Genomic DNA, 25,142 nt, shown 5'->3' with positions numbered 1-25,142 from the left:
ACTGACCCTTGGCTGTCACCATTTGTACAAGTACCAGTGACCTATACCTAACTTGTGAAATGGGCTTGAGAATATGTGGCTTAAGGGAAGATGTGGTTGCTGGGAACCCCAGGTCAGCCAGCATCCCTCTATGCCTGTGCCAGTTTCATGCAAGCAGACACTGTTATTGACTTCCATCTGCTGGCTGGTGCACATGGCAGCCTGAGGCTTGCAGGGTGGACGTGGAGCCTGAGGATGTTTGCAGGCTGCTCCTGGATGCAGCTCTTCTGCGCCCCATCTCCCTGTGGCAGCCTGAGTCTTTACTGCCAACGTCAATGCGTTATGTTTTTGTGCAGTTGAATTACCTGTTTCTTTTTTTTCATTTTCAGGTGCATGTGTGCCTACTTACACGTGCTCCCCCTTCACTTGCGTCGGTCGGGTGTGAGCACGTGCATGCGGAGGCGCGAGATTGGTGCTAGGGGTCATTTTCAATAGCTCTTCCACCTCATTCCGTGAGGCAGGGTCTCTTAATCACACACAAAGCTCAGCAATATGGCCAGTCTGGCTAGTCAGCTTGCTCTGGGGATCCCATCTCTCTCTGCTCTTATGAGGCTAGAGTTACAGGTAAGCTGCTATACTCACGGGGGAATGTTTTTTATTCAGGGGAGTCCCAAACCCTGTTTCTCACTCTTGAGTGGCAAGCCCTTAATCAGTGAGTCATCTCCCACACCCGTGCTTCATGCTTTTAAAGGTTGGGAACTTGTGCCTTAAATAGTGTCCATCTAGACGAAGCTACAGGCCCCTGGCTGGGCCCACCTGCTGGCCTTGTCTGGCACATGTGTTCTGTGCCTCCATTTGACCCTGTAATAGCAGAGAGCCCACAAGTCCAATTATCTACTCCTTACAGTGTCTGAGAAGGTTCTCCAGGCTTCCTTTCCCAGACCTATGAGGCTTGAGTGTCCAAGCAAATCTTTCATCAGATTCTGCCTCTCAAAGCTGCATTCAAGCATGCCTGATCCCAGGATCCAAGAGGACTTGCCTGAATATATGGGGCTCCTGGATATCTCGTTTCATTGACGTGTCTAGGAGAAAGCGTGACCAGCCTGGACGACCAGGACTGTAGCTGCTCTGCACTCAGAACTTGTGGGTCTGCTCAGAATGTTAGTATATCCTTACCACTCCTGAGCTGGGATCTCTGGTGTTCCTCGAACCTGTAGTCTAGATGTGAATTATCGTGGAAATGAGCCTGAAGGGACTACCCAGTGTTGGGGGTTGGAATGCGTGTGATATTTTACGGTAATGGCAGCCCATATTACATTGTATCACCATGGCAATTTTCTAATGAGGTAAAGTTAACCCATGTTGTCCGGGGCTGTTTTCCATGTGGTGGTCCTTTAGCATGCTGCCAGGACCATGGGTGGAGGTACTGGCCGTGACTTAACTGGGACATGCTTCTGGTGCGGGCCATTAGAGTTGGGGACAGCTCCTTTCAGTATGTTACCCTTCAGTCCTGTCTGCTTTAGAGTCAGAAAAGGGACTTACTTCCCCTGAGAACTTTTGCCATCTACAGGCTACTTAAAAACACAATTTTAGCTGCCCAGGTAGACATAGAGCTGGAGTGACCTAAAGTCCAGGAGGTCAAGGACTGGCTTTTGACCATGTAGTAGAGAGGAGAGCTTGTGCTGACCTGTGCAGAGATGCCTGTGAGCTAGGCTCAGGCTGGGTCAGGCAGCAAGCACCACACTTCAGGAGTCTCTTGCTTTCCGAGCTATCCTGTAAGGAGACAACTTCCATGGACAGATCAAACCCAAGGTCCACCTGCCCAACAGGTCTCTCGCCTACAGGAAGAGTCCTTGGTTCCTTTGTAGTATGTCCTGCCAGTTGTTCTTTTGACTTATATGGCCTCAAAAGTTCCTGAATGCTCAGGCCCCTCCCTTACAGGCTTCATCATCCCCTACTCCTCACAGGCCTCATCATTCCGGCCAGTACCCTGAGACTATATAGCTCCTGTGGCCAGTGTGTGGAGCCTTCTCTGGGATCAGATCAACTCCATTCTTCAGAAGACCACCCAGCCTCAGGGACAGAGTTCCCGCACACCTCCTTCCCTGAGCAACTAAATCAAATAAGATGTGCTGGGGAGCCCTCTGTCTGCAGGTGGTAGGGGTTGGGTGGCTGTAGTCTTCTCCATCTGGGAGTCAGGGAGTGCTAGAGACAGGTTCCAACCCACAGGTTGTGTAAGTTCTCTTACCAACAGTGGAGCGTGTGAGCCTCCCCTTTCCAAATAACCTGCCTCCAAAGAGTAAAGGCAGCTGGTGCTCTGGGTTCGAATCTTGTGATTCCTGTGCTCAGCCCAGCTGCTGGGTCTTGGGAAAGCCACAGGTTGTGGTAGATCTGTCTCCTGGCCTCAGATAAGTCCTGGCTACTCAGAGGGGACCAGAGTAAACCCCTGCACAGCTCTCAGGTCTGTGTGTCCCACTACATGGTGGACCTCTACTTTCCCAGAGTCCCCTCCCTGTGTTGTCTGATATCTATGGCTTCCAGCTCCCATGACCACCTCACCTGCATTTCAACCTTGGAGTTAGAATGTGAAATTGGTGCTTGGGTTGGGGAGGGTGTGGTTCATCCTGAGCCCTATCTGGCTGGGATCCATAGGCAGGGCCTCCATGTCCTAGACACTGCCAGGAATGACCCGAGGAAGGAACAGTGTGTTAAAACAGGCACTTCTCTGCCAGCTGATACTTGAAGCACCTCTTGGAGCCACCATCCTCAGAGAACAGGGTAGGGTCAGGGCTAGGGTCCTCTGGGAGCCAGTAGAAGCAAGCCTTTTAACTCGGGATCTCTCTATGGTCTCCTGAGACTAGACTGTTCACCCATAGGAAGCCTGGGCCTCCTGCACAGTCACAGGCCCTGGGAAGCTGTTGGCAGGGCTCCTGTCTCAGCTCCACCTGTTCCTGGTAGCCTTGGGCTGTTTCTACATATACATATGAGCTGAGTGCCTAGAGCTCCCTTTTGGAGGACTGTAATTATGGGGAGTCCTGCCCCCAGTGCTCCCTAAAGTAGGGCAGCTGCCATTGAGTCTCTGTAGCTCTGGAGAGGGATTTAGGGCCAGTTTTTGTTCTTGGAAGGGAGTGTAGCCCCCAGATGTGTGTCTTTGGGACTTTCTGCTTCGGCAGGACCTCAGCTGCAGTTTTTTTATTCACCTGTTAGGCTACAAGACTATCAGACCAGAACTCTGGGGACCAGAGGGACAGAGCCAACCATCCCCCCCTGCCCCCCCCCCACATTCATTCCTACACACATTCACACGCACTGAGACACAGGGAGAGGACTTGTGTTGAAATCATATGTATGGGAGAGAAAGTAAGAAAAGCAGCCCAAAGAGACCGCTGAAGCCAGCCCCAAGCCAGATGAGAGGCTCCCACACATACTTGCCAGGAATCAGAATAAGCGCTGTCCTGGTGTGCTGCCCAGCCTGGGTCCTCCCACCTAAGAACTTTACACTTGCCCCTTATGTGGGGCACTGCCTTCTGCCCATTTTCTTAAGCCCTCCTGGGGTCCACCAGTCACTGCAGAGGCCTGTCAGAGTGCATTCTCTGCACACACCTTAGCTTTTTACCATGCCTTCCCCCACGTGCTCATCAATGCAGGGTCTTGGTAGGCACCATTCTCGGCCACATCAAATAGACTTGGACATCACAGGTGTTGAGATGTGTCTGCTCAATGGCAGCTTGACCTTCCGTCAAATGCCTCTCTCCATTCAGTCATATCACCCATGTATCTGCCCAGGCCTCTGCCAGCAATGGAGTTGTGTGCCCCTGTTTTGGGAAGCCTGTGAGTAAAAGCGTCCGGTCCACAGACTGCCAGCTGGGAGAACACAGTCCAGTCTGGCCAGAGGGAGGGATGCCTAGGAGTCTGTATCTGCAAGCCACAGAACTGTTGGAGGCTCAGGCTTTCTAAGGGCTGGGCAAGTTCTTTACGTTGAGCACAGGCTGCAGGGCTCTCAAAGCTCAGAGGCCTCCATAATGAGGCTAAAGAGTAGAGTTAGAAAGGTCTTGTGTAGCTAAGGCAGGTCCAGAGCCTTTTTTTTTTTTTTTTTTTTTTGACAACTAGTCTGTTTTACTCTCCAGCCTCAGGGGATTCTCCCCTAACTCCCTGTCATAAGGGAAAGTAAGACTAAGAGGTTACTGTACTTCTTAGTCTTAGAGCAAGATGGCCACACCTGGGTGTGCTTAGGGTGTTTATTCTGAGCTTATCTGGAACACAGGTCTTCTCTGACACTGCAGTGTCTCCGATAGAGCATGCTCTTGGGGTTCCCAGGCCTGCAGTTATTCCCCCTGTGTGTCTGGTACCTTGCTGCTTTCCTGCCAGCGGTTGTACCATGTGATTATGTAGCACAGATGTTGGGCCAAGCCTGGGCCCTCCCTGCTGGGCATAGGCTGTGCTGAGATAGACAGCTTCATGGCCTACCCTGATAAATGGCTTTCGAAGGGTGAAGATTACCTAACACCCCACCTAGCACATAAGGAGACATAGCCGCATGATGTCAGGACCTGTGCTGTGGGACCTGCTGAGCTAGATGGATAGACAGTTGCTCAGTGGGCACCAAGTCCCAGCACCTGCCCGTTAAGTGGGAGCACAGCTGTGAGCAGGGATTGGGTAGAGAGCAGCGCTGCATACAGAATGCCATGTGGAGAACTGAACAGGTAGCCAGGTGACTTTGCAGGTCCTTGTTTGTCAAGTTCTGGGGATCCAGAGCCATCTCCGAGCCTGACTCAACTCTTCATGTAGGGTATCTCTAACAGGAGATGTGTTCACAACCTGTGTTTCAGTTTGCAAAGCGCTCAGCCATGTGTGGTTAGCCGCAGAGAAACAGGACTGTACCGAAGACAAGGGGAACCAACCTCTTGCACCCACGTGTGCAGTGTGCCCTTCTGTGGCACACTTCTTCCTTAGCCCACAGCCTTCCACAATCACACACCAATGTCCCCAGGATCGGGAGCAAATGCCAGGGTGTGCTGGCACCACTCCAAGGATGTTTCCCCAACATCTGTGTCCCAGCGGTGAGGCACCGTACACAGGCCTGAGTTGGAAGGATCCGGCTGACAAAACAGTTTCTGGCATCTTCCCATCAGACCCACAGAGGCTGATGAAAACACCCATGTGTGCTGAAGCTGGTGGTTCTGTGAGACCAGAGTGTCTGTGAGGACGGTACTGCAGTGGCATGTGTGCAGCGGGACAGCCCTCTAGGAAATTACTCCTGTAATTGCCCGTGTGGTCCCTAAGGTGATTCTGAGAGTTTTGAGTGTTCTTGAAAGACAGGCTCAGATCAGCCTGCATCAGGAACGCTCTGGATTGGCTGGTATGCCGAGACTTCATTGTACAGCCCCTGGGTGGACCTGTCATAGACCTGGGGAGTTGGGACTGAGGGTTTACAAGAAAAAATAGCTTCATCTTAGAAAAGCTATATTTAATTTTAGATTTGAGTGGGAGAGCTAAAAGGTACTTATAAATAGCCATAAGCACAGCCTCTGAGGAAAGTTCTAGTGGAACGTGGACGCTCCTGGCTGTGCACAAGCATCTGGTAACTCCAGCCCACTACACAGTTGGGACCTAAGGCCTTCAAGACAGGGACATTAACATGCTAGTGAGAAGTGGACAAATGAACCCAGTGGGAATAGCACTTTGCTGAAGTGTTCTGTGGATGCTCCCTGTGCCCTGGATCAAGCCTCATCTCGGGCTCTGGGTTGTGTAGGGTACCGAGACGTGGGTAAGTGCCATGGGACAGGTCTCAGAAGGCGGCTAGGGTGAGGGGAGCCTGTTGGATAGGGCTGGTTGGGAGAAGATGAAGTGCCTGCAGCAGTGTAAGGTGTGTTCTCGTCCTCTTCTACTTCCTGAGCTTTGGCTCTGCGGAGCCCTGACGAGAGCTCCCTGCCACAGAGCCACCTTCAACAGGAACAGTCACTCTGGACCTAATTAAAGTCCTGGGACTACCTAGGGCAGGGGCGCCTGTTGGCTAGTGTGCTTGTTTGCCTCTGGATCATCTAGATCTAGTTGAAGTCACCTGGGGCTCTGGGTAGCTGTAGGCTGTGGGCTTCAGCAGGTGTGCCTTTGGGTTCTAGCTGAGAAATGTGTGTGCAATTTATAGTGCTTTTTAAAGTTTGCATGTGCTCTAAAAGGAAAGGGTGAAATGAACTGTGTCTGCCTTTCCTGTCTGTTTTGGGGCCCTGGCTTTTGTAGATGGTTTTCACATCCATACTGCTCCAGGCATTAGTCATTAATTTGGGCTTTTGGCCCACAGTTGACCCCAGCGCTAATTTTCCCAGGTGTCCTAATGCCTGGGAGGCATCCCTGTAGTCTAACCTCTTCTTTCTCTAACCCATTTGGAAAGCCCATTGCTGTATCCTCAGAGCCTTGAGATGAGCAGGTTGTCCACCAGCCTCCGGGATAGCTTCTTGGACTATACAGGAACTGGATCTGCCTTCCCTTCTAGACTCAAGAAATTCCTTTCATTTCAGAAACAGCCTTGCTTCCAACAGGGCTCTGGCCTAGACTCCCACTTCTGGCTCCTGTCACCTGGTACTGAATGTTTCACCCATTACTTCTTGTGCTGGAGTCATACATACCAGGAACACGTGACATTTGCAGCCTTCTTTCCACCCCTCCTTGGCCACCAACCCAAGAGCCAGAGGCCCGTGTTAGGCTGCATTCTGAATTTGTTTTGTAGGAAAAATCAAAACGAGCTATTAAGAGAAAGACAACTGTGGCTGTTTGTCCCTTGGGATAGGACCTGTGGGGCGGGACAGCTGCTCCCTGGAGAGGGGATGCTCGGAGGAGTGCAGATTGTTACTCTGCTGACACAGGGGTCAGGAGGTTGATGTCATGTGGTAATACTGTCCTTGTGTCAGAGACGTCCTGAGAAGGGGAGGGGTTCCAGGCCCTGATGCTTGCTGTGTCCCCAAGTGGTCTCCATTGCTCCTGGAACCCTGGCTTAGGCTCTGATCAGCTGCTGCCTTGTTCCTCTCTCTGGCCAGTTTCTGCTCATTTCCCCTCTTGGTTTATAGTACCACACTGCCTCCCTGATAAGATTTTCTTTGTCCTCCTCAGTGGGCAGGCAGGCTAGTTTGGGGCATAAGGGCACAGTCTGCCTCCCCATCTTTTTTCCCCACTCAGGGAGGCTCACCTGTGTTTCTCGTTCCCTCTCGGTGGATGAGGGTGGATTAGGGCAGGGTTTTGGTTTTTTGGTTTTTGTTTTGGTTTGGTTTTGGTTTTGGTTTTGGTTTTGGTTTTTTGTTTTGTTTTGTTTTGTTTTGTTGTTGTTGTTTTTGTGCATTGTGCTAGGACAGCCCCTTGTGGTCCAGCAGCCCTTTGCACACCATCCCACCCAATCCCTGAGCAAATTTCCTTGCTCCTACCCTGAATTTCTAGATGGAGAAGTGACAATGGGGCCTCTGGCTTCTGGTCCATCCCCTCAGGACCTGGCATCAGGCTGTGTGCTCTGGTGACTGCTCTGAGTATAATGGTTAGATCCCTGTTGGTTTGTTTTATAGTTCGGCATGCCTGGCTTGGGCTGGGTATACTTGGATGTTAGCTCCTTGCTGTGGTTCCAGCTAAGCTGCTGGCTGTGTTGTGGCACTCTGTCCAGTCTCTTTGTCTGAGCCTTTCAGGGTCTCCTCCAAGTTGGCCATCTGTGTGACCCTTGAGCTGTGTGCATCCAAGCAGCTGGGGAGCCATTCCTGTTTGTTTCATCATCCCTGTGCTTGTTGCCTCGGATCTGTCCTTGGTGCCTTGTGTAACTTGAAGCTCCACCCTCAGCTGTCCCACAGAGAACCTAGACTCACCTGTCCCCCAGTGGTGCCCCTAGGGTGGCATCCAGCTCTGCTGCCACCAGCAACATTGAAGTTGGCAGCCTCAGACTGTCTCCCCGATGGATGGCGGAATACAGCTCCCCAGGGTACAAAGCTTGCCCCACATTTCCACTGAGCACACGAGGCCTGCAGCGTCACCTTCTGCATGGAACCATGTAGAATAGAGTCCTGGGACCTCCAGGCTCTTCTTCATGGATCCTAAAAGAAGCCTGTCAAGAAGGGGGTGGCCAAGGCTGTGGAAGCAATGGATACCAAATGTATGGAGGGGTCTTTGCCCAGAGACTGGACAGTGAGACAGAGAGATTGACCACCTCTGGAGTGCAGGGACACCCTCTGCAAGTGTCTCCGGGTCATTGTGATACCAGCCTAGGACAGAATGACCTGGCCATCGACCTGGATTGGCCTACCTCCGATCCCTAGACAAAGCTGGGAGTCTTCCAGCAGCCTCCCAGGAAGGACTGCTCATGAGAGTGTCTGCCTCTGGCCCTTGGTTGATTTTTCTAAGGAGGTAGAATGAGGGCCAGACTTTTTAGTATTGCATTGTGTGTGTGTGTGTGTTTATAGTATACCATGTCCTGGCCCTCTTGTCCATTGTCTTCATTGATGCTTTGAAGCTCTGTCATGGCCTGTGGGCCCCTGCATTCTGCCACTTTCTACTGTGTCCAGGTTTTGCTACACTAGACACTGGGGTTCAGTCCACACTTTCTGTCCTTGGCCCAGACCCAGCTCACAGGGAGCCTAGGTTTCATGGGACTGCTGTGGAGTGGCTGCTGTTGGACAGATCCTCTTGTTGGGGCCAAGTCACAGCCTCCCTCCCAAGGGGACCCTCAAAACCAATTCAGGCCGTCTCCTCTGGTGCTGTGATGCACTGTGAGTGTACCAGTGCCTGTTTGTCTAGACAGCGTCTGTCTCGATGGGTTGGTTTGTTATAATCAACCTTCAGAGGGCAATTTAAGTTAACACAGCCTCAGGCCAGTGTAGCTCCTTACTGAGTTGTAGTCTAATTACTCACTCTAGCTCACAGGCAAGATGACCACATGAATTGCTTGGCCTGGCACCTTAGAGAGTAGTGTGGCTCCTTGAGGTGAATAAGGGTCTCCACTGACCACAGCTGGTCTTAAGAAAGCTGGGCTGTGGGTCCCTGCATCAGTGTCCCTGCACCTTCTGTGTCCATGGAATCTCTGAGGAGTTGCAACCTGGAAGCATGGCTGAGCCCTTTGTTCTGTGTCTCTCCCCTCTTTCATCTGTCCTGTAGCCTGTGCCTGGCTGCCCCCTCAGTCATACTTTTGGCCAGTTCCTGCATAGGGTATCCAATCTGCCCCATGCTACCTCGCTGTCCCTGGTGGACAGCCATACTGCGCATGGCTTTGGTAAAATTGGCCCTGGAGACTTCCTCATACACATCACAAGTTGGTACCCAGTGTGGCACTGGGCATCATGGGTATGGAGAGTAGACTCCTGTCTTCCTCCCGGATCCCTCTGGCACCCTGTGCTCTTGATGTGGACAGAGCTCTTGGTTCCATAAGCTACAGCAAGAAAAGGTGCCTCCCAAGCTTTGGTAGAGACAGGCCCTGCCCTGGCGGGGCCTATCCGCTCCTGGCAGGGAGGACACTGCCAGGAGGGCATCTGGAAGCTTGTCAGACATTCCAGCCTGATTTTCTAAGAATGACTCTGGTGGCTGCCTAGAGCTGTGCTGAGTACTCCTGAAGACAGTGGAAATGTCAGGAGATGGGGCAGAAGGGAACATAGTGGGTTCTAGAAAGACTAGCAGGCCCCTCCAGTCCTAGGGTCGGGGTCCCTGCTCCCTGGGGTACAGACAGAAGCTGGAAGGCAAGCACTGAGTGAAGTTGGGGACCGTACAGAGGAAGCACCTGAGGCCTCTTGCCTCTCCCCGACTCCACCCACTCACCCACACAGTGCTGCAGAGGCTGTCTGCTCCCCTGCCCTATGCAGCTCACCCATGCAAAGGGCTTCCTCCTTAGCTCACATCCGCCCTCCATGCCGAACAAGGAATGGCAGAGGCTCTTTTAAGTTTGGCATTGTCTGGAAGCCTGCTGAGGGCTTCTAGGAAAACTCTTCATGGAGAATAAACAAGATTAACCCAGCGGGGTGAGGGTTGGGGCATGGTCAGGTCAACAAAGCTGGAATCCTAGAAACTTGGAAGCTGCAGCCAGCTAGCCAGAGATGTGTCGGTGCCAAGTGGCAGTGCAACAGTGTGGGGCCGCAGGATGTTATGAGTGTCTCCACCTGGAGATTACTGAAGAGCTGAACCAGCTCAGTCACCAGCAGGTCCAGCACCCCTAACCCAAGCCCTAGTATTGCGGGCAAGAATCTGATTCTGGAGGAACCTGGCCACAGCACTTTAGCATCTTGCACAAGGATAAGCATTATGTCCAATAGACGCAGGAGACGTCTAGACTGCGCAGTGCAGGCTGTGGGAAAGGGGAGGCCATCACCAGTTGTAAGATGCCCTGTGCAATCATTGCCCCAATGAGTGAATTACATACAGGAGTAGATATTGATACCTGGATCTGCTCTGTCCTCAGGCCACATACGACTGTTGAGCCTTTAAAAGGTGTGGACGACCATTCTCAGTGTGGAGTCCAAGCTGATTTCCAAGGCAGTGAAAAGTGTCTTTTTATCAGTGAGGCATTCGGGTCTGCCCCACAGAGCCAAACTACCACCACGTCTTCCAAACTCAGAGCCACAGGCAACCACCTGGTCCTGTAGCCTCCTGCTGCCCTGAGATGAGCTCTGGTTAGAGAGCTGTGCCTCCCTTGGGCTCTGGCCCTTCTTCCAACCTAGCCTTGGCTGGAGAACTGCCCTGGCTCCTCTACTCTCTGGTCCAGGGGACTACATAAACACTCTGTGTTCACATCAACAATTTGTGCATGTGCACATATGTGTCAAAGCCAGAGGTCAACCTCAGCTGTGAACCCACATTTGAGACAGGGTTTCTTTCTGGTCTGAACAAGCCTCCCTAGTGCTAGCATTTCACACCTAGTTTTTTCACTTGGGCCCTGGGGCTGAACTCAGGTCTTCATCTCCTTACAGAAAGTACTTTACAGACTGACCTGTCTCACCAGCCCCACCATAATGACTTTAGGGTGGGGTAGGAGGGTACCATGATGTGTTGAGCAAGGCACGGGAGCCTGGCTCCAGCTTTGGGTGTCAGGTCCTCTGCTTGGATGTGCTATCAGGGTCAGAGCAGAGCTCAGTGTGCCAATCAAGCTCTGTCATGTTGTTCCCACACTGTCCCCTGGGCGTCTTTAGTCAGGAGTGGAGGATGGAAGCCACAGTGATGACAGTGAATTGACTAGCTGTGACCTGGCTCTGCAGGACCTCAAGGCGCAGGCTGCTCCAACATGTTCTCAAACAGGAGTGCTTAAAAAAATAACACCTGTCTTCCCCAGGTGGCTTTCATGACGTTGACACTGTTCCCCATCCGGCTCCTGTTTGCTGCTTTCATGATGCTGCTGGCCTGGCCCTTTGCACTCGTGGCCTCCCTGGGACCTCCTGATAAGGAGCCAGAGCAGCCCCTGGCCTTATGGAGGAAGTAAGTAGCTCTGTTGGCTGGCAGTCTGCACGGTGTGTGTGTGTGTGTGTGTGCATGCACATGCATGCATGGTGTGTGTGTGTGTGTGTATGTGTGTGCACACATGCGTGCATGCATGGGGTGTGCATGCCATATTCATTGTCACAGTGTCACTGCTCAACCAGAATGGACCTGTCTCTCCCTTTCTAAGCCTGCTTTACTAGACCTGCTCTCCAGGGACCACTGCTATCTTCTTGATACTTCCTTTGAAACTAGCCTGTCCCTGCCTGTCTCTTGCTCTGGTCTTCAGGGTTCTACAGGTCATGTGGCTACAGTACCCATGCCCCAGAGCACAGAGCACCCCCACCACCATGGCCCCGTGTTCCAGAAGCTGCTCTGTCTCTTGATGGCCTGCGACTAAAACCGGAGCTCTCAGGCCACCCTCCCCAGCTCTGGATCTCCTGGTGGGAGTTGGGCAACACATTCTGCTTGGGCCCTGAGTGGACAGCTCTTGGGCAGTACAGTGACACAGGTCCCTGGCTCAGCCCCAGAGTATGGGTGCTGTGGTGTGGGGAAGTTGCACGTCTTCCAGGTATTTTTAAAGCAGTTTCAAGGGGAACACCTTCTGAGTGACAGATCACAGTTGGCACACCCTGCCTCCCCGGGTCACTGAAGTAAACAAGCCTGCACTAAATCCACTCTGACACCTAGGCTGCTTTCTGGTGAGGACTGACAGATTTGAAGCTCTGGCTAGCATAAGCTGGAGCCAGACGGTTCTACCCTAGTGGAGACCCTGAGGCAGTCCATGCCCCCTAAGTGGTGGACACTGCCGCTGCAGGCCGAGTCTCTCTTAGACCCAAACTGCCTGCTGCAGTTTTAGATGTGAACGAACCTCAGCTATCTGAAGATGGGTGTGTTGGGAACACAGCCAAACTGAAGCTCCCTTAAACCACATCCCGGTGTCAAGATGCCAGACACACTTCAAGTGTTTTTGTGTCTTGCCACCTGTCACAGTTATCTTAGCCAGAGCTCCAAGAATGCCCTGCTGTTGTCTCTAGAGCACTGTCAGCCAGCTCAGAAAGACAGACAAATCCTTGCTAGAAGTGCTGACAGAAGGCCTGCAGGCCAGATCTGGCTGCTCTGCAAATAACTTTTCCCGGAACATGACCAACCCCGGGCCTACTTTCACAGGGAGACAGGTTCTGTGGGTGTGGGGGCCCTCTGTGGCCCCAAAGCCTAAAATGTCACCATCTGGTTGGTGCTCCAGAAGCTGAGTGTTCACCCAGACTCCCCAGCTGTTCTTTGCTTGTGAGGGCCTGATGCACAGGATATTTGTTCAGGAGAGAGGCAGGAAGGGACGGCGTTTCCTAAACTTCAGTTCTCTGGATGTCAGGTCACAGTCAGACCTGAAGATCTGTGAGCACCCAGTGTGAGTGTTGAGTGAGGCTGGTCATGGTAAAGTTGTTGCTTGCTCTCAGTTCATCGTTTGTCTGAGACTCTCCTAATCCTCTGTGAAGAGAACCAAGCACATCAAATCTAGGCCAAACCTGATCCTGGTTTTGAGCTTGCTGGGTACAGAAGTTCCGCTGGGAAGCAGATTTGGGTGGATTTAAAGGTCCTTGGGTGACTGGTATCTGGTCTTAGTGACAAGAGGCTGAGGACACTTTGCTGACAGCTGCCCTACATGCTGCCTGCCTGGTACCACAAGGGCTTGTCACCCATGTCTCTGTTCCCAGCCCAGCTCAGAGTGCCTGAGCAGCAGGACCATCTTCACAGTGGATGACCTGGGCTGTACCTCTTCCCTCCCACCCCCGTGCTCCCTTGGGGCTCTTCTGTGGGCACAGTCACTGGGCTTCAGCAAGCTGCAAAGGGCCACAGCAGGCTTGTCTCTGCCACCTCTGTTCCTATGTGTCACCCAGTCTGTCCACAACAGCCTCACTGCACAGACGTGATGCAAGCACTGTTTCACGTGCTGTGAAAGGCTGAGATTTTTTATGGCCACAGTTTCCCTTGATCTTTGTATTGTATGTTCTTGTCTGCTCAGGGTATATGTCATTCTGTATGAGAGAGAATGTGTCTATGCCTGGGTATATATGTGGATAAGGATGCATGTGCGTGTATTTAGGTGAGTGTGTGTATAGGAACATTTACGTATATGAATGTGCACACATGAGAGTATGCATGTGTGTGCCTGTTGGAGTGTTCGTTTAGATGAGAATGTTTTTTTGTGTAAGTGTTGAAATTTGTGTTTATTGTGTATATGTTGGTGTATGTACATGTCTGAGTGTACACAGGTGAAAGTATGTATGAATGTGCACCCGTTGGAGTGCACGTGTGTATGAAGATGAAACTGTATGTAGGTGTTCACGTATGTATGTATGTATATATATATATATATATATATATATAGTTAATTGTGTTGGACTGTGAACATGTATGAATGTGCCTATGTACTATACGTGTGTGGAAAGGAGTATGCAGGTGTGTATGTTAAAATGTACATATGTGTAGAGTGCATACATGTGCTGTTGGTGCATGTGTACCCAGATGATTGTGTATATATAGGTTGGAGTATATGTAGATGATTATGTGGACGTATGTTGAGTGTCCTATGTACAGTGCACAGATGTGTACTGCACCTCCATGTTCAGTGCTGTGCCACATGAAGCCCCAGACACCTTCATTCAGAGTCTGTGCGACCTCAGTGGATTTGTGGCCCCGGGCTCTCACGGGTGCTTTTGACTCCTGAAAGGAACCATAAGGAGCCTTGGTTAGAGTGGAACAGAATTAGGAAAAAGCAGGGTTTAATAACTGCAGAGTAGTCAAAGTTACAACAGCGGATTCATTCAGCCTCACGTTACGACCGCACAGCAAAGCTGCCGTGAACAGATTGATGTGAAGATTTTTTTATGAATGAAGTTGGTAGCAACATTTCAGGCATTCCTGAAAATCTTGGGCTTTCAGTGAATGACACAGTTTTTTAAAAGATGCTTATTTTAAGTTTCTTTCAAGTTACAGTGACATACAAATCATACTGCTGCCTTTTGGTAGTACTGACCCCTAGACTGGCTCCTCTGCCCATGGGAGCACATCCTGGGTGGATCAGGCAGGCAGCAGTCAAGTCCTCCAGGTGCTGGTCCTTGGCTGATGGACAGCTTGAGAAGGGCTTGTTCCTAAGGGCTCCTCAGGACTCGGTTCCTGGGTTTATAGGGTGCTGCATCCCCCAGCCGCGAGACTGAAGGACTGAGTATCCTATCTTCACAGAGGAGCCCTCGCATCCAGGGGGATTCCTCTGTCTGCAGCAACATGGCCACACCCTGTGATTTAAAGTCTTAAACTGCACATTCTTCCTTTTGCCCAAAGGACTGTAGCCTTTGGGTCTCTCTCTCTCTCTCTCTCTCTCTCTCTCTCTCTCTCTCTCTCTCTCTCTCTGTATCTCCTTTTTCTTGCTTGTGGCAGAGAGAATATCAAAATTCCCAATTTAGCCTCAGTTCTCCAGGCCCCATGATCAGGCCTCACTGTGGAATAGTGCTTGCTTCCTGGAGCATCCAGACCTACCAGTGTCTGAAATGTCTGTTGCATCTCTCAGGTGGCTCTGTCTCTGAGGCCTGATCTTTCTCCCCCTTGTTGAAGTCTTTCTGGAGTGTTGGGTTCTCTTCCCAGAAAGAGGATTTACAAGAGAGTACAGCCCCTGACAACTACTTGATTAACCACTGACAACCAGCTTGCTTTCCCCTCTGCCTGTCATTCTGGTTGGCCAAAGTGCAGCAGGCATGTCCTTCACCTGAAGGCTGCAGGCTGTTGTCTTGGAACTCACGCACCCATGTTGTGGGGGAACAGCTGCTTCTCTTCAGAATCTCTTCATCTGGTGGCCAAAGCTCCAGGTCATCTTCAGCACTGAGCAGCTGTTTGGCTCGTGTTCTGCCCCCACCCACACCTTTCTCCTTTTGCTCCTGGAACTTTCTTCTCTGGTCTTTCTATAGACTTGACCTCTGAAAGTACCCAGAGCTCACTGTCCTCCCTGCCCCGTGAAAGTACCAGTAGGACGCAGGTCTTCAAGACTGGGGGTTGATGGTGCCTGCTCCGCAGCTCCCCTCTTCCTCTTGCTCTCCCAGGACTGGTGCCTGTTCCCGTGTAGCCTTCCCTGAGCCTTGCTTCCCCAGCATCTGCAGCCTCTTCCTGACCAGCAGCTGCACATTTTATTTCTATACATTTCTACAAGTGTCCAGCTGACATTGAGAGGTGCCATATCCATGTGTCACACCATCTCTAGAAATAGAACCTTGAATCTGCTCCCCAGTGTCTCATTGTAACTATGGCAGCTGCTTATCCTCCGAGTAAGCAAAGGTCTTTCCAAGGTGACTCCTCGAGGGGCTCTGTACCCAACAGCGATTGGCCTCTGCTTAGATCTGTTGGCGCTCCTCTCACAGAACCTCCAAGGGAGTTAGCACATTGGGAAAAGTCAAGGAACAGGGCTTTGAGTTTGTTTTTCTTTTTTCTTCCCTGTGTTGTTTTGGTGGCCTGGTTAGCCCACAGCTGGTGAGACCTGGCTCATTCTGCAGCAAGCCTCCTCTGGGACCAAGCTTCACTCAGATCTGCTCATAGCGCCTGTCACTGTAGGGCTCTCCTAAGAGGGATGAGTGGTGACCCAGGTTGGGCTAGTGGATTGAGTGTCCAAGTTCCTGTGTATTTAGAAAGGACGTCACAGGGAACTACCATGGATGGTCTAGGCCAGGTTTTTCTCTTCTACAGTCATGTCCTTCTAGGCCCTTCCAAAAGCTGGATGTGTTGATTCGTGTGGTCAGCCTCCAAGGCAGAGAGACCCATGGGATGTAGGTCTAGACTGGCCCACCAGGGCACTGCCCTTTGCTCTCAGCTGATTGGCATGTGGCTTCCAGTGGGTGTTCTACATGCTTTGAAGGCTTGTCTACTCATGCATGGCTGAGTGCTGACATGAGCAGATAGCTATCAATGCCAAGTACCTGTGCTCCCCTGCAGGCTGCTGCATGGTGGACAAAGCCTTTCAGCTGTCTGTCAGATGAGGTGGGAGACATTGGCTGTGGGTGCCCCGGAATCCGGCACACCAGTTTTCCTCTCAGGGTAGCTGCTGAGTAGCCTTCAACTCCTTGTAAAACTGCCAAGGCCCCAGCATCGTTTCCCCATCCCTTCTTCATGCCTGTGTAGTGGCAGGAACTCAGTGTTGCATATTTCTTACAGGGTCGTGGACTTCCTGCTCAAGGCCATCATGCGCACCATGTGGTTTGCTGGTGGCTTCCACCGTGTGGCTGTGAAGGGGCGGCAGGCCCTGCCTACTGAGGCCGCTATCCTCACGCTGGCGCCACACTCCTCCTACTTTGATGCCATCCCTGTCACCATGACCATGTCCTCCATTGTGATGAAGGCGGAGAGCAGAGACATCCCAATCTGGGGAAGTGAGTGAACACCTGGGATGAGCCCCCGGGAGCGGGTGAGGCAGGGAGTGGGTGGCCCCCGGGAGCGGGTGAGGCTGCACGAGTGGGTGGACCCCCTGGAAACAGTTGCAGGATTCAGTTGGGGGCAATACCAGTATCAGTCATCCAGAAGCCCAGGCAAATCAGCAAGCAGCAGATGCTGCAGCAGGATGAAGTCCTGCAGCAAGCAGTCCTCCTCCAGGCAGCCACGCCTTCTTCCTCTGGGCTGTCATATTTATACCCCGTAAAGTCCTCAGAATTCAACTAATTCCATCTGGCAAAGACCACGCCCCACAAAGGACACTTAACAGGTGTGGACAAACTAAAATCCCCAACTTGGAATTTTAACAAAAACATGTTCACCCATCATAAACCAAAACACCCACAGCAGTAGGCCATCACACAACAGGCTGGCTATGCTCTGTTTCGTTATTGTGGTTCCCCTGTAGCATGAGCTCTTTTATTTATCAGCACCTACATGTCCTCTGGTACTGCCACCTGCAGAGATGCATGTCTGAGGTCTGTCTTGCAAGGATGCATTTTCCTGTATCAGAGAGGAGTTCAGGTCTCTTGAGCATCTGGGCAGCCTGCTCTTGAGCTCCAGTGACTCCCACAGACCAGAAACAGCAGTGTCTTGGGGCTGATGATCAGATCACAAAACCTGAGTCCCTTGATGGGGCACAAGGTCTTTCTGTCACATTCTAGGAGTCCAGGGTTATAGCGAGTGTAAGGGGAGCCCTCCATAGGCTCCACAGGAGATCGTCCTGCCTGTCTAGTCACATGGCCAGCTTTCCTCTGTCCCTCTTCCGTGTGTGTGTCTTAGCTAAGAATTATGTCAGTGGATAATCCAAGATTTAAGATCCACAATTTAATCTGCATAGACTCTTTGTTCACAGGTTCTAGGGTTGAGAAATGGGGAGAACAGTATCTCAGCTTACATCACACAGAAGGGAGTCAGGGCAGGAACTCCAGCAAGGCAGAGAACTGAAGCAGAGACCATGCAGGAATGCTGCTAAGGCTAGATTTTCATGCCTTGCTCAGGCTTTTTTATATACCCAAGAACCACCTGCCCAAGACTCACCTGCATGTGAGTCTTCACCATGGATTCAGGTAACACTGTGGTCAGTAGCCTGAGCAAAGTGCTCTAAGGCTCATGGACCCTGGGTGAATTCCATCCATCCATAGGGTGCTAGTACAGCATTGGCTCATGTAGAGGTGAAGAAACTAGATTTGGGCTTGACTAGCTGTGTGTACAGAGCACTAGAGGATTGTGGCTCATCTCTGTCAACCGTTTGTTTCAGTCCCCTGATCTAGCCAGTCCCTTGCAGAGAGGCAGCAAGAAGGCAGAAAGCGGAGCTGCGTGTAGCATTCGCGCTCGTGATTAGTGCAACAGAGCCTGTGGGCAGAAATGAGCTGTCCTGTGCAAAGACATCAGCTATGAAGCAACTGAGCAAGCGGGGTGTCTAGCCTTGGCGAGGCTCCTTGGCTCCTTGAGCTGTCTGGGTCATAGGCTGTGTATTTATCAGTCAAATAAAGGAAGATACTCCACATGACTGGGAAGTTGGGTTGAATTCCAAGAGGTTTGGTTTTTTTTTTTTTGTTTGTTTGTTTGTTTTGTTTTGTTTTTTCCCAGAAGCAAGGAGGGGTTGTAATTGGTAGATGTGCAGTCCACCTTGATAACCCCGAAAGATGTCACAAATTTTAAACGTCACCACATGTGGCCCCTGGCAAGACACCAGGGCCTGCTGGTTTTTACAGAGATGTTATCACTGTGCACAGAGGTTCTTCCTGGAGTCTGTGTGTTTCCTGGACATTTATAGATAGTCCAGTGACCTGAGAGTGAAGGGTGGTGGCTATCAGAAATGTTCATTGTCCAGAGACAATGGTATGTGCCTATAGTCCCAGGCAGGAGGGTCACTGGATCCCTCACTCAGGCATCAAGACCTTGTCTCCAGAGGGAGGGGAATAGTGATTAGATTCCAAAAGGAACTCATCCCAGTTGGTTCCTTACCCAGCTACCTTTGAAGGCAATGTGCCAGATGAGGTGCTGTCCTGGGCACGCAGCTAAGGGTCCTCTTCACCCCTCCCAGGATGTATTCTGGTTCCTGTCTCAGAGTAGGCTCACATAGGAAATGCCTTGTCCCAACTTCCCGCCCGTCTTTTGGATCCTGTGACTGACGGCTCCTAACTGTTGAGATGAATGTCGAAATTACTTAAAGTGTTTTCGTCTTTAGGTCTGTCAGTACCAGGAGTGTAACCGACCTTATACCTTCTTCTGCCTCTCCATTGTCAGTCTTCTGTGGCTCAGCTTTTATTATGTGTCTGTTGCAGGTTTTTTTCTTGCTGTAATAAAACTCCATGAACTTAGCAGCTTGAGGTGGAAAGGCTCTATTTCAGCTTGCACCCCAGGTCACACAGAGAAGTCAGGGCAGGAATCTGGAGGCAGAAACTGAAGCAGGAGCTGTGGAGGACTGCTGCTTACTAGCTCGCTCCCCATGGTTTGCTCAGCCTCTCAGGTAGAAAGCACAGGCTGTAGAGATCATGTTTGCTTTACTATACAACCCAGCGTTATTTGACAGTGTGCTCTCTCACATCACTCAATCAAGAAAATGCCCCCACAGACTTTGCCACAGGAAAGCCACAGGAAATCATATTCTGTTAAGATTCCTTCTTCCCAGATATATCTAAGTTTGTGTCAAACTGACAAAAACTACCAGCCCAGGACCCATTCATTCAATGACCTGGTCACACGATGTTTGGAGGTAAAATGCTAAGTGTCATCCCAGGCCTGTTGGAACTTCAGGCAGGATTCTGGTGACCATTCACATGGCGTGGCCTGCTGGCAGGGAGCTGTGGTCTCGTCTTTCGTGGCAACTTGCCCATCAAGGTCTATAGTCATTTTTCTGGTGGAAGGTGATTTTCCCAGGAACCCTCAGAGACACCATCCTGGGTGCCTAAATGATTGCTGTTGCCTTGTTCCTTCCTTGGAGCCCTTCTCACATCCATGTGTCCATCCTCGGGTTCACCAAAGGACCGATAGGATCTCCCACTGAGTCAGTTCTCTTATCTTTGCCATCACGGACACAGAAAGCCTCTGTTCTCAGCCCCACAAAACACACTAGACAGAGAACCAGGGGAAGCCCCAGTGCCTCTGGGAAGATGATGGTGTCACAAGGCAAAACAGACAAGGTCAAGATTGTGATGTAACCTCTCAGCATCCTGTCATTTCTCTTCCCTTCATACTCTAGTCAATTTTAGCAGCATCAGGAAGTTGACAGAAAAGGATGCAACAATTGCTAAAATGACGAAACAATAAAATGATTTAAGAACTGGAAAAATACGGTCACTATCCCCTATGTATTTTTGGCTCTTTAGAAGAGTTATAAAGACCCAGTGGGCTATTGCAAGATCAAAGGGTTTTTCTCCCTCCCTCCCCGCTCCTTCCCTTTCCTTCTTCCCTTTCTTCTTTTTCCTCTTTATCTTTTCCTATTTTGTTTTATTTTATTTTATTTATTTCTGTGCTTTTTGGAAAAAAATCACAAAGTATTCTTCTCAAGTCTCAAAGTGACTTACAAAAAGAACCTACAGCTAAAATGGTCCTGGGATCAGCTACAGACACAGTAGGCCGGGGGCTTCAAGCAGCCGTGGGCCCTACTCCTTTGTCTCAGATCTTGGACTTATTAAAAAATCTCTTCAGGGTTTATTGAGCACTATCCTTTCAAGCACTATGTTCTTGCTTTGGTGGTCCCCAACATTTTGGTCAGTTGAGCCCTGTGAGCTCACAGCAGAATAAGTGCCTCAAACCTAATCAAATGTAGAGATACCATGGGTATCTCTTACTCCAGAGCTGTGTGTGATCCCTGGTGTTCTTGCATTAAAGAAGCAACAAGAGTTTGTTCTCACCACCCTGGAAGCCAAAAGTCCAAGAGGAAGCCATACACATGATGGCAGCTGGCAGTCCTTAGCACTCTGACTTGACAGCACAGCACATCCTTCCTCATCATGTAGCCTACTCTCAAGACCCCTGCCTCTGTTCTCTTACAAGGACATCAGACATTGATTAGGACCACCCTAATTAGAATACCATCAGAACTTTATCTGCATATATCTTCAGTTACAGTCACATTCCCAGGTACTAGGAGTTAGGGCTTTATCCCTGACTTTCAAGGATGCAAGTTCAGCCCACAGTGGGGTCCAGGAGTATTGAATCTCCTTGTTCTGCTAATGGAGTGGCAGCAGATTGTCCAGGTTTCAGTGGTCTTAGGTTCCCACCGTGTGTTATGTGTCCTCACTGATGGTCCTATGGACCCATTGCTCCTCCAGGGCACACAGGTTGTGGGGGTTCACTGGAAGGTCCCTTACCCTCCAGGCATCAGCATGGCCCAGGGAGGTAGGTGTTTGAGGTATGGCCTCTGAGAGGTTTCTGCTTCAAGCCTGCCGTTGGAAGCTATAGATGCTGATATCCTGTCTTGACTCCCACAGCTCTCATAAGGTACATCCGGCCGGTGTTCGTGTCCCGGTCTGACCAGGACTCTCGAAGGAAGACAGTGGAGGAGATCAAGCGACGGGCACAGTCGAATGGAAAGTGGCCTCAGGTAGAACCATCCTACTTGCTTTGATGGGATGATCTGAAAGATGTGCAGTTTAAGGATGGGAGAAAGAGGAAACCACAAAGCTCCTGTCCGGCTCTGGTGCTGAAGTTCACGTTGTTCGTTTGTCTCTGAGCAATGTGTGTGTCCAAGAGTTGGCTTGGTGTTGGACACTTTGGGTTTTAGTGTCTGGACTTAAAATGAAAACATTCTTTGTATGGAGTGGCACCCTGCTGATTGCCCTGGGTATGGTCTGCTTTTCAAGTTAACTGTGAGTCTGAGGATTTCAACTGTGAGTTCCTGGAGTGAGCCTCGTGTCCTGTTGGCTGGCTCCTGTAGCTGCATCCATAAGGCCTGCCTTTGCCCATGGCCCATGTAAGCCTGAGCTGCCTTGGTGTCACGTATGTTCTGTTTCTTCCTTTGCCCTTGAGCTAATAGTAGAGGCTGGAGGGTTTGAAGGTGCCCTGTCTGTAGTTGTTCAAAAGCTCTGGTGTCCACGGGCAGCCTCTGCAGGCCTCTGGCTTCTAAGGTGCGACAGATGCATATGTGGGCACGTGTGTGTGCCCCTCATTCCTCCCACACCACTGCTTCTCGAAGGACCTCACCTGTGCTCTCCCAGCATGCCCACGGAGCCCGCCCAGCCTCCTCAGTGGATCCCCCTCCCTTCAGGGCTCAGAATTGAAAGCTGTATGAGCTGTGCTTCCCACCATGGGGAGTTTTAGTTTGTTCCGTGCTGGCTGCCTTGGCCAGTGAGTCAGCCACTGACATGTCTATGGGGACAGGAGTTTTTTCACTCTGTAGTTGTCCAGTGTTACAGTTCCCTTCTTGCTCCCTGTTCCTCACGGTGTGGCACCTCAGCAGTGCCTCCACTCTTGCTGTCATTCTTTCCTGTGAATTCTGTGTGACTGAGAAGTATGGTGTCCTTCACAGCTGCTTACTCTGTGTTAATAGTGCACCTCATTTCACTCCCCTCGTCCCCAACCCTGAGGGGGGCTTCACAAAGATCCTCCCCTTTTCAAGAGCCATAGTCTAAAAGTTTGTCAGTAATTGAAAACACACATTGGTAGGTGGGCGCTTATAGACTCTGATTTAACTACAATGGTTTAATGCTCTCTTTTTCCTATTTGAAGATAATGATTTTTCCAGAAGGAACATGTACAAATAGGACCTGCCTCATTACCTTCAAACCTGGTATGTAGTTTTTTGTTTGTTTTGTTTTTTTATCATCCTCAAAAAGAGGAAACCAATCGTGACTTTTAAAGAAATGTCATCTGCTGATAATGGAAATCTCTGTTGCTGTCTTGTATGACAATTTCTGAGAAGCATTTCTATGAGTCCCAGGAAAATATTAGCATTTGAGCCAAGGACTCTAGACTGTTTGCAGGAGGATGAGAGATTATGAAGGCAGTGGGTATCATGGGGTGGTGATGTGTGCCTGAGCTCTGAGGTCCTGATCAGTGAGGTCCCGATATGCTGAGATCTTCTTGCCCTCGGGGCTACAAGGGGCCCGGGGCCTGGCAGCTCCCACTGACTGCAGAGGTCTTCCAGCCTGTAGCTTGCTCTCCTGGTCACACATGGGGAAGGGACTAGGCTAGACTGCCCTACCCAAGGCAAGACTGGGTGTACCTCATCCTCCATGGTGATCTACTCCAAATCCAGGTCATGGACAGTGAGTAGGACGAACCAAGGTCTACGGAGCAGACCTATGGAGAGAGGTCCTGGTAGTTCTGAGGTCGTGAGGTATGGACATACTGGAGACCCTCACTTCCTTTCTGCATCTGTGTCCATGTTGGTGCTGAGATGCCAGCAACTCCTCTCTTCATGGGCAGTGCAGAAGTAGAAGAGACAGTCCAGGAATCCAAAGACTGTCCTCAATTGACCAGGAAAACTGGCACAGAAAAGCCCAGTCTGCTGAGGTCCCACTTCCCCATGCTTTTTGTTGCCAGCAATGAGACCCCACGCTTTTCTTGGCAGGTGCATTCATTCCTGGAGTTCCTGTCCAACCCGTGGTGCTACGCTACCCGAACAAATTGGTAAGTGTTCTTCTGTGACAGGTGATGAGGTGGGTTCAGGAATGAACTGGGGAGATGTTTTGGCTGTGCCTGGATTGCCATGTCCCTGGGTCCTTTGTTCATGTACAGTAGTTGAGAGAGCAGTTGGTACCATCACATAGCCTCAGTGCAGAGGGGAAGGACAGGCTCCACAGGTGGAGCCCCAAGTGTAAGCTAGTTCCGTAGTATGTTTATGACGGTTCTAGAACAGCCTCAGCCTTGGCACACAGAGTTCCACCTTTCATAGGCCTCTGTCCTGACTCATCTCAGCAGTCCTCAGAAGCTCCCAAAGCCTGGCTCACCCTCTGGCAATTTTAAAATCCAGGGCTGCTCACATTCTAGAAGACCGAGCAGTAGGTAAGAAATCTGGTGGCTGTAGAGGTCAGTGTGCCTTTGTTTTGCTTCCTCTGCCCCAACTGGAAGTGTCACCAACTGTTTTAAAGTAAGACAGAGCAATTAGGCCCAGAACTCCTGGATGACCTGGAAGGACCCTGGCTCAGAGGAGGGAGGATTTTTTGTGAGGGAGGCTTGTTGTATTTTATGTTTATTATTTACTATTGATATATATTTTAGTAATGCTGCTGTTAATCCAAAACAGCTGTATAACCAAATCACCACACAAAGACTGTGATTTATTTAGTTAACCTAGAACACAATGCTGGGCAATAGATACTCCATCCAAAACCTCCAAGCCCTCATAGTTTCTAACATTCAGATTCACCCATTATACTTGCTTTTAGTGATATCTTAGGTCCGGTTCATTTGTCCATGGCGTTCCAAGATCTCTCCTCGAGCCTCTGCTCTCCCAGTCTCTGCTCTCTTCTCCCACTCCTCCTGTCCTCTGGCTCCTCCCCTCTCCCTCCTACTCCTTCCTCTCCATTGCTCGACATTGTGGCTGGTTGTTTTATTTTGGCATGTTTACACACAGTTGAGACAGGTGATGCTTAGAATAAGTATCACAATGCAATGTCCACATTGAAACCAGAGAGTGGGGGAGAGAAATCAGCATTTGAATGAACAAGGGTAAGGTATATACATTCCAAAAGAAGATTATACCAACAGAGACCTCAGAGCAAGTTCTGCTGGGTTTTACTGCCGGGCCTTTCTCTCAAAGGGCCAGCCCTTTGCATAGATGCCAACTGCAGATTCCCTTCTGATGTGACTCTTGGAGCAGGTTTTCTCAGGCCTTGATGGCTTATGAAAGTGGCCAGTCTATGAATATGAGCCCCAGGGCCCTGAGTTGGTGCTGGGCATGTGTAGCATTTCTGGTGGAAATAATAAAGTGGAGGTGGTTACCACGGTGACTTCTCCCTGCCTGCAGCAGTCAGACACCATAACAGCAGAGGGCACTACAGAAGGTAGCCTCAGCTCACAGTCTGCAGTGGCAGGAAAAAAAATGTAGGCAGCTCACACACACAGGGTCCAGTCTGCCTGTGTGGAGCCAGGCCTGCGTGCCTAGGCGTGAAGTCACCTGAGGCAAATGGATAAGCAATGGAGGCCATTTGTACCATCAGTTTGTAGAACTAACAGACTGGATGACTCCAGTGGGTATTGCTGAACCACAGAAGAGTCTGTTTCCTGTCAGTTTCCTGAGGAAGGCCCTGCCCTCTGCTGAGAGTCAGAACACCCAGGAATAGAGCAGCCTGCCAGCCTGTGTGTTGGAGTGAGGTTTC

The 25,142-nt window shown here is 50.6% G+C and overlaps 1 protein-coding gene across 2 annotated transcripts in view; it reads left to right on the top strand.

The window, feature by feature from the left end:
* The window catches only part of Lpcat1 (lysophosphatidylcholine acyltransferase 1), a 44,382-nt gene that overhangs the window by 4,565 nt on the left and 14,675 nt on the right, over positions 1-25,142 (top strand). For both annotated transcript variants that reach the window (XM_060380360.1, XM_021631439.2), the window contains exons 2-6: positions 11,258-11,400; positions 16,597-16,811; positions 21,312-21,424; positions 22,549-22,609; positions 23,393-23,451. In XM_060380360.1, coding sequence (XP_060236343.1) covers positions 11,267-11,400; positions 16,597-16,811; positions 21,312-21,424; positions 22,549-22,609; positions 23,393-23,451 — 582 coding nt within the window. In that variant the 5' untranslated portion in view covers positions 11,258-11,266. The remainder of the gene's footprint in view (positions 1-11,257; positions 11,401-16,596; positions 16,812-21,311; positions 21,425-22,548; positions 22,610-23,392; positions 23,452-25,142) is intronic.

Source organism: Meriones unguiculatus, chromosome 3 (assembly GCF_030254825.1).
Source record: "Meriones unguiculatus strain TT.TT164.6M chromosome 3, Bangor_MerUng_6.1, whole genome shotgun sequence".
Lineage (NCBI taxonomy): Eukaryota > Metazoa > Chordata > Mammalia > Rodentia > Muridae > Meriones > Meriones unguiculatus.
The sequence above is the reverse complement of the archived record's forward strand: the minus strand, read 5'-3'. Positions and strand labels throughout refer to the sequence as shown.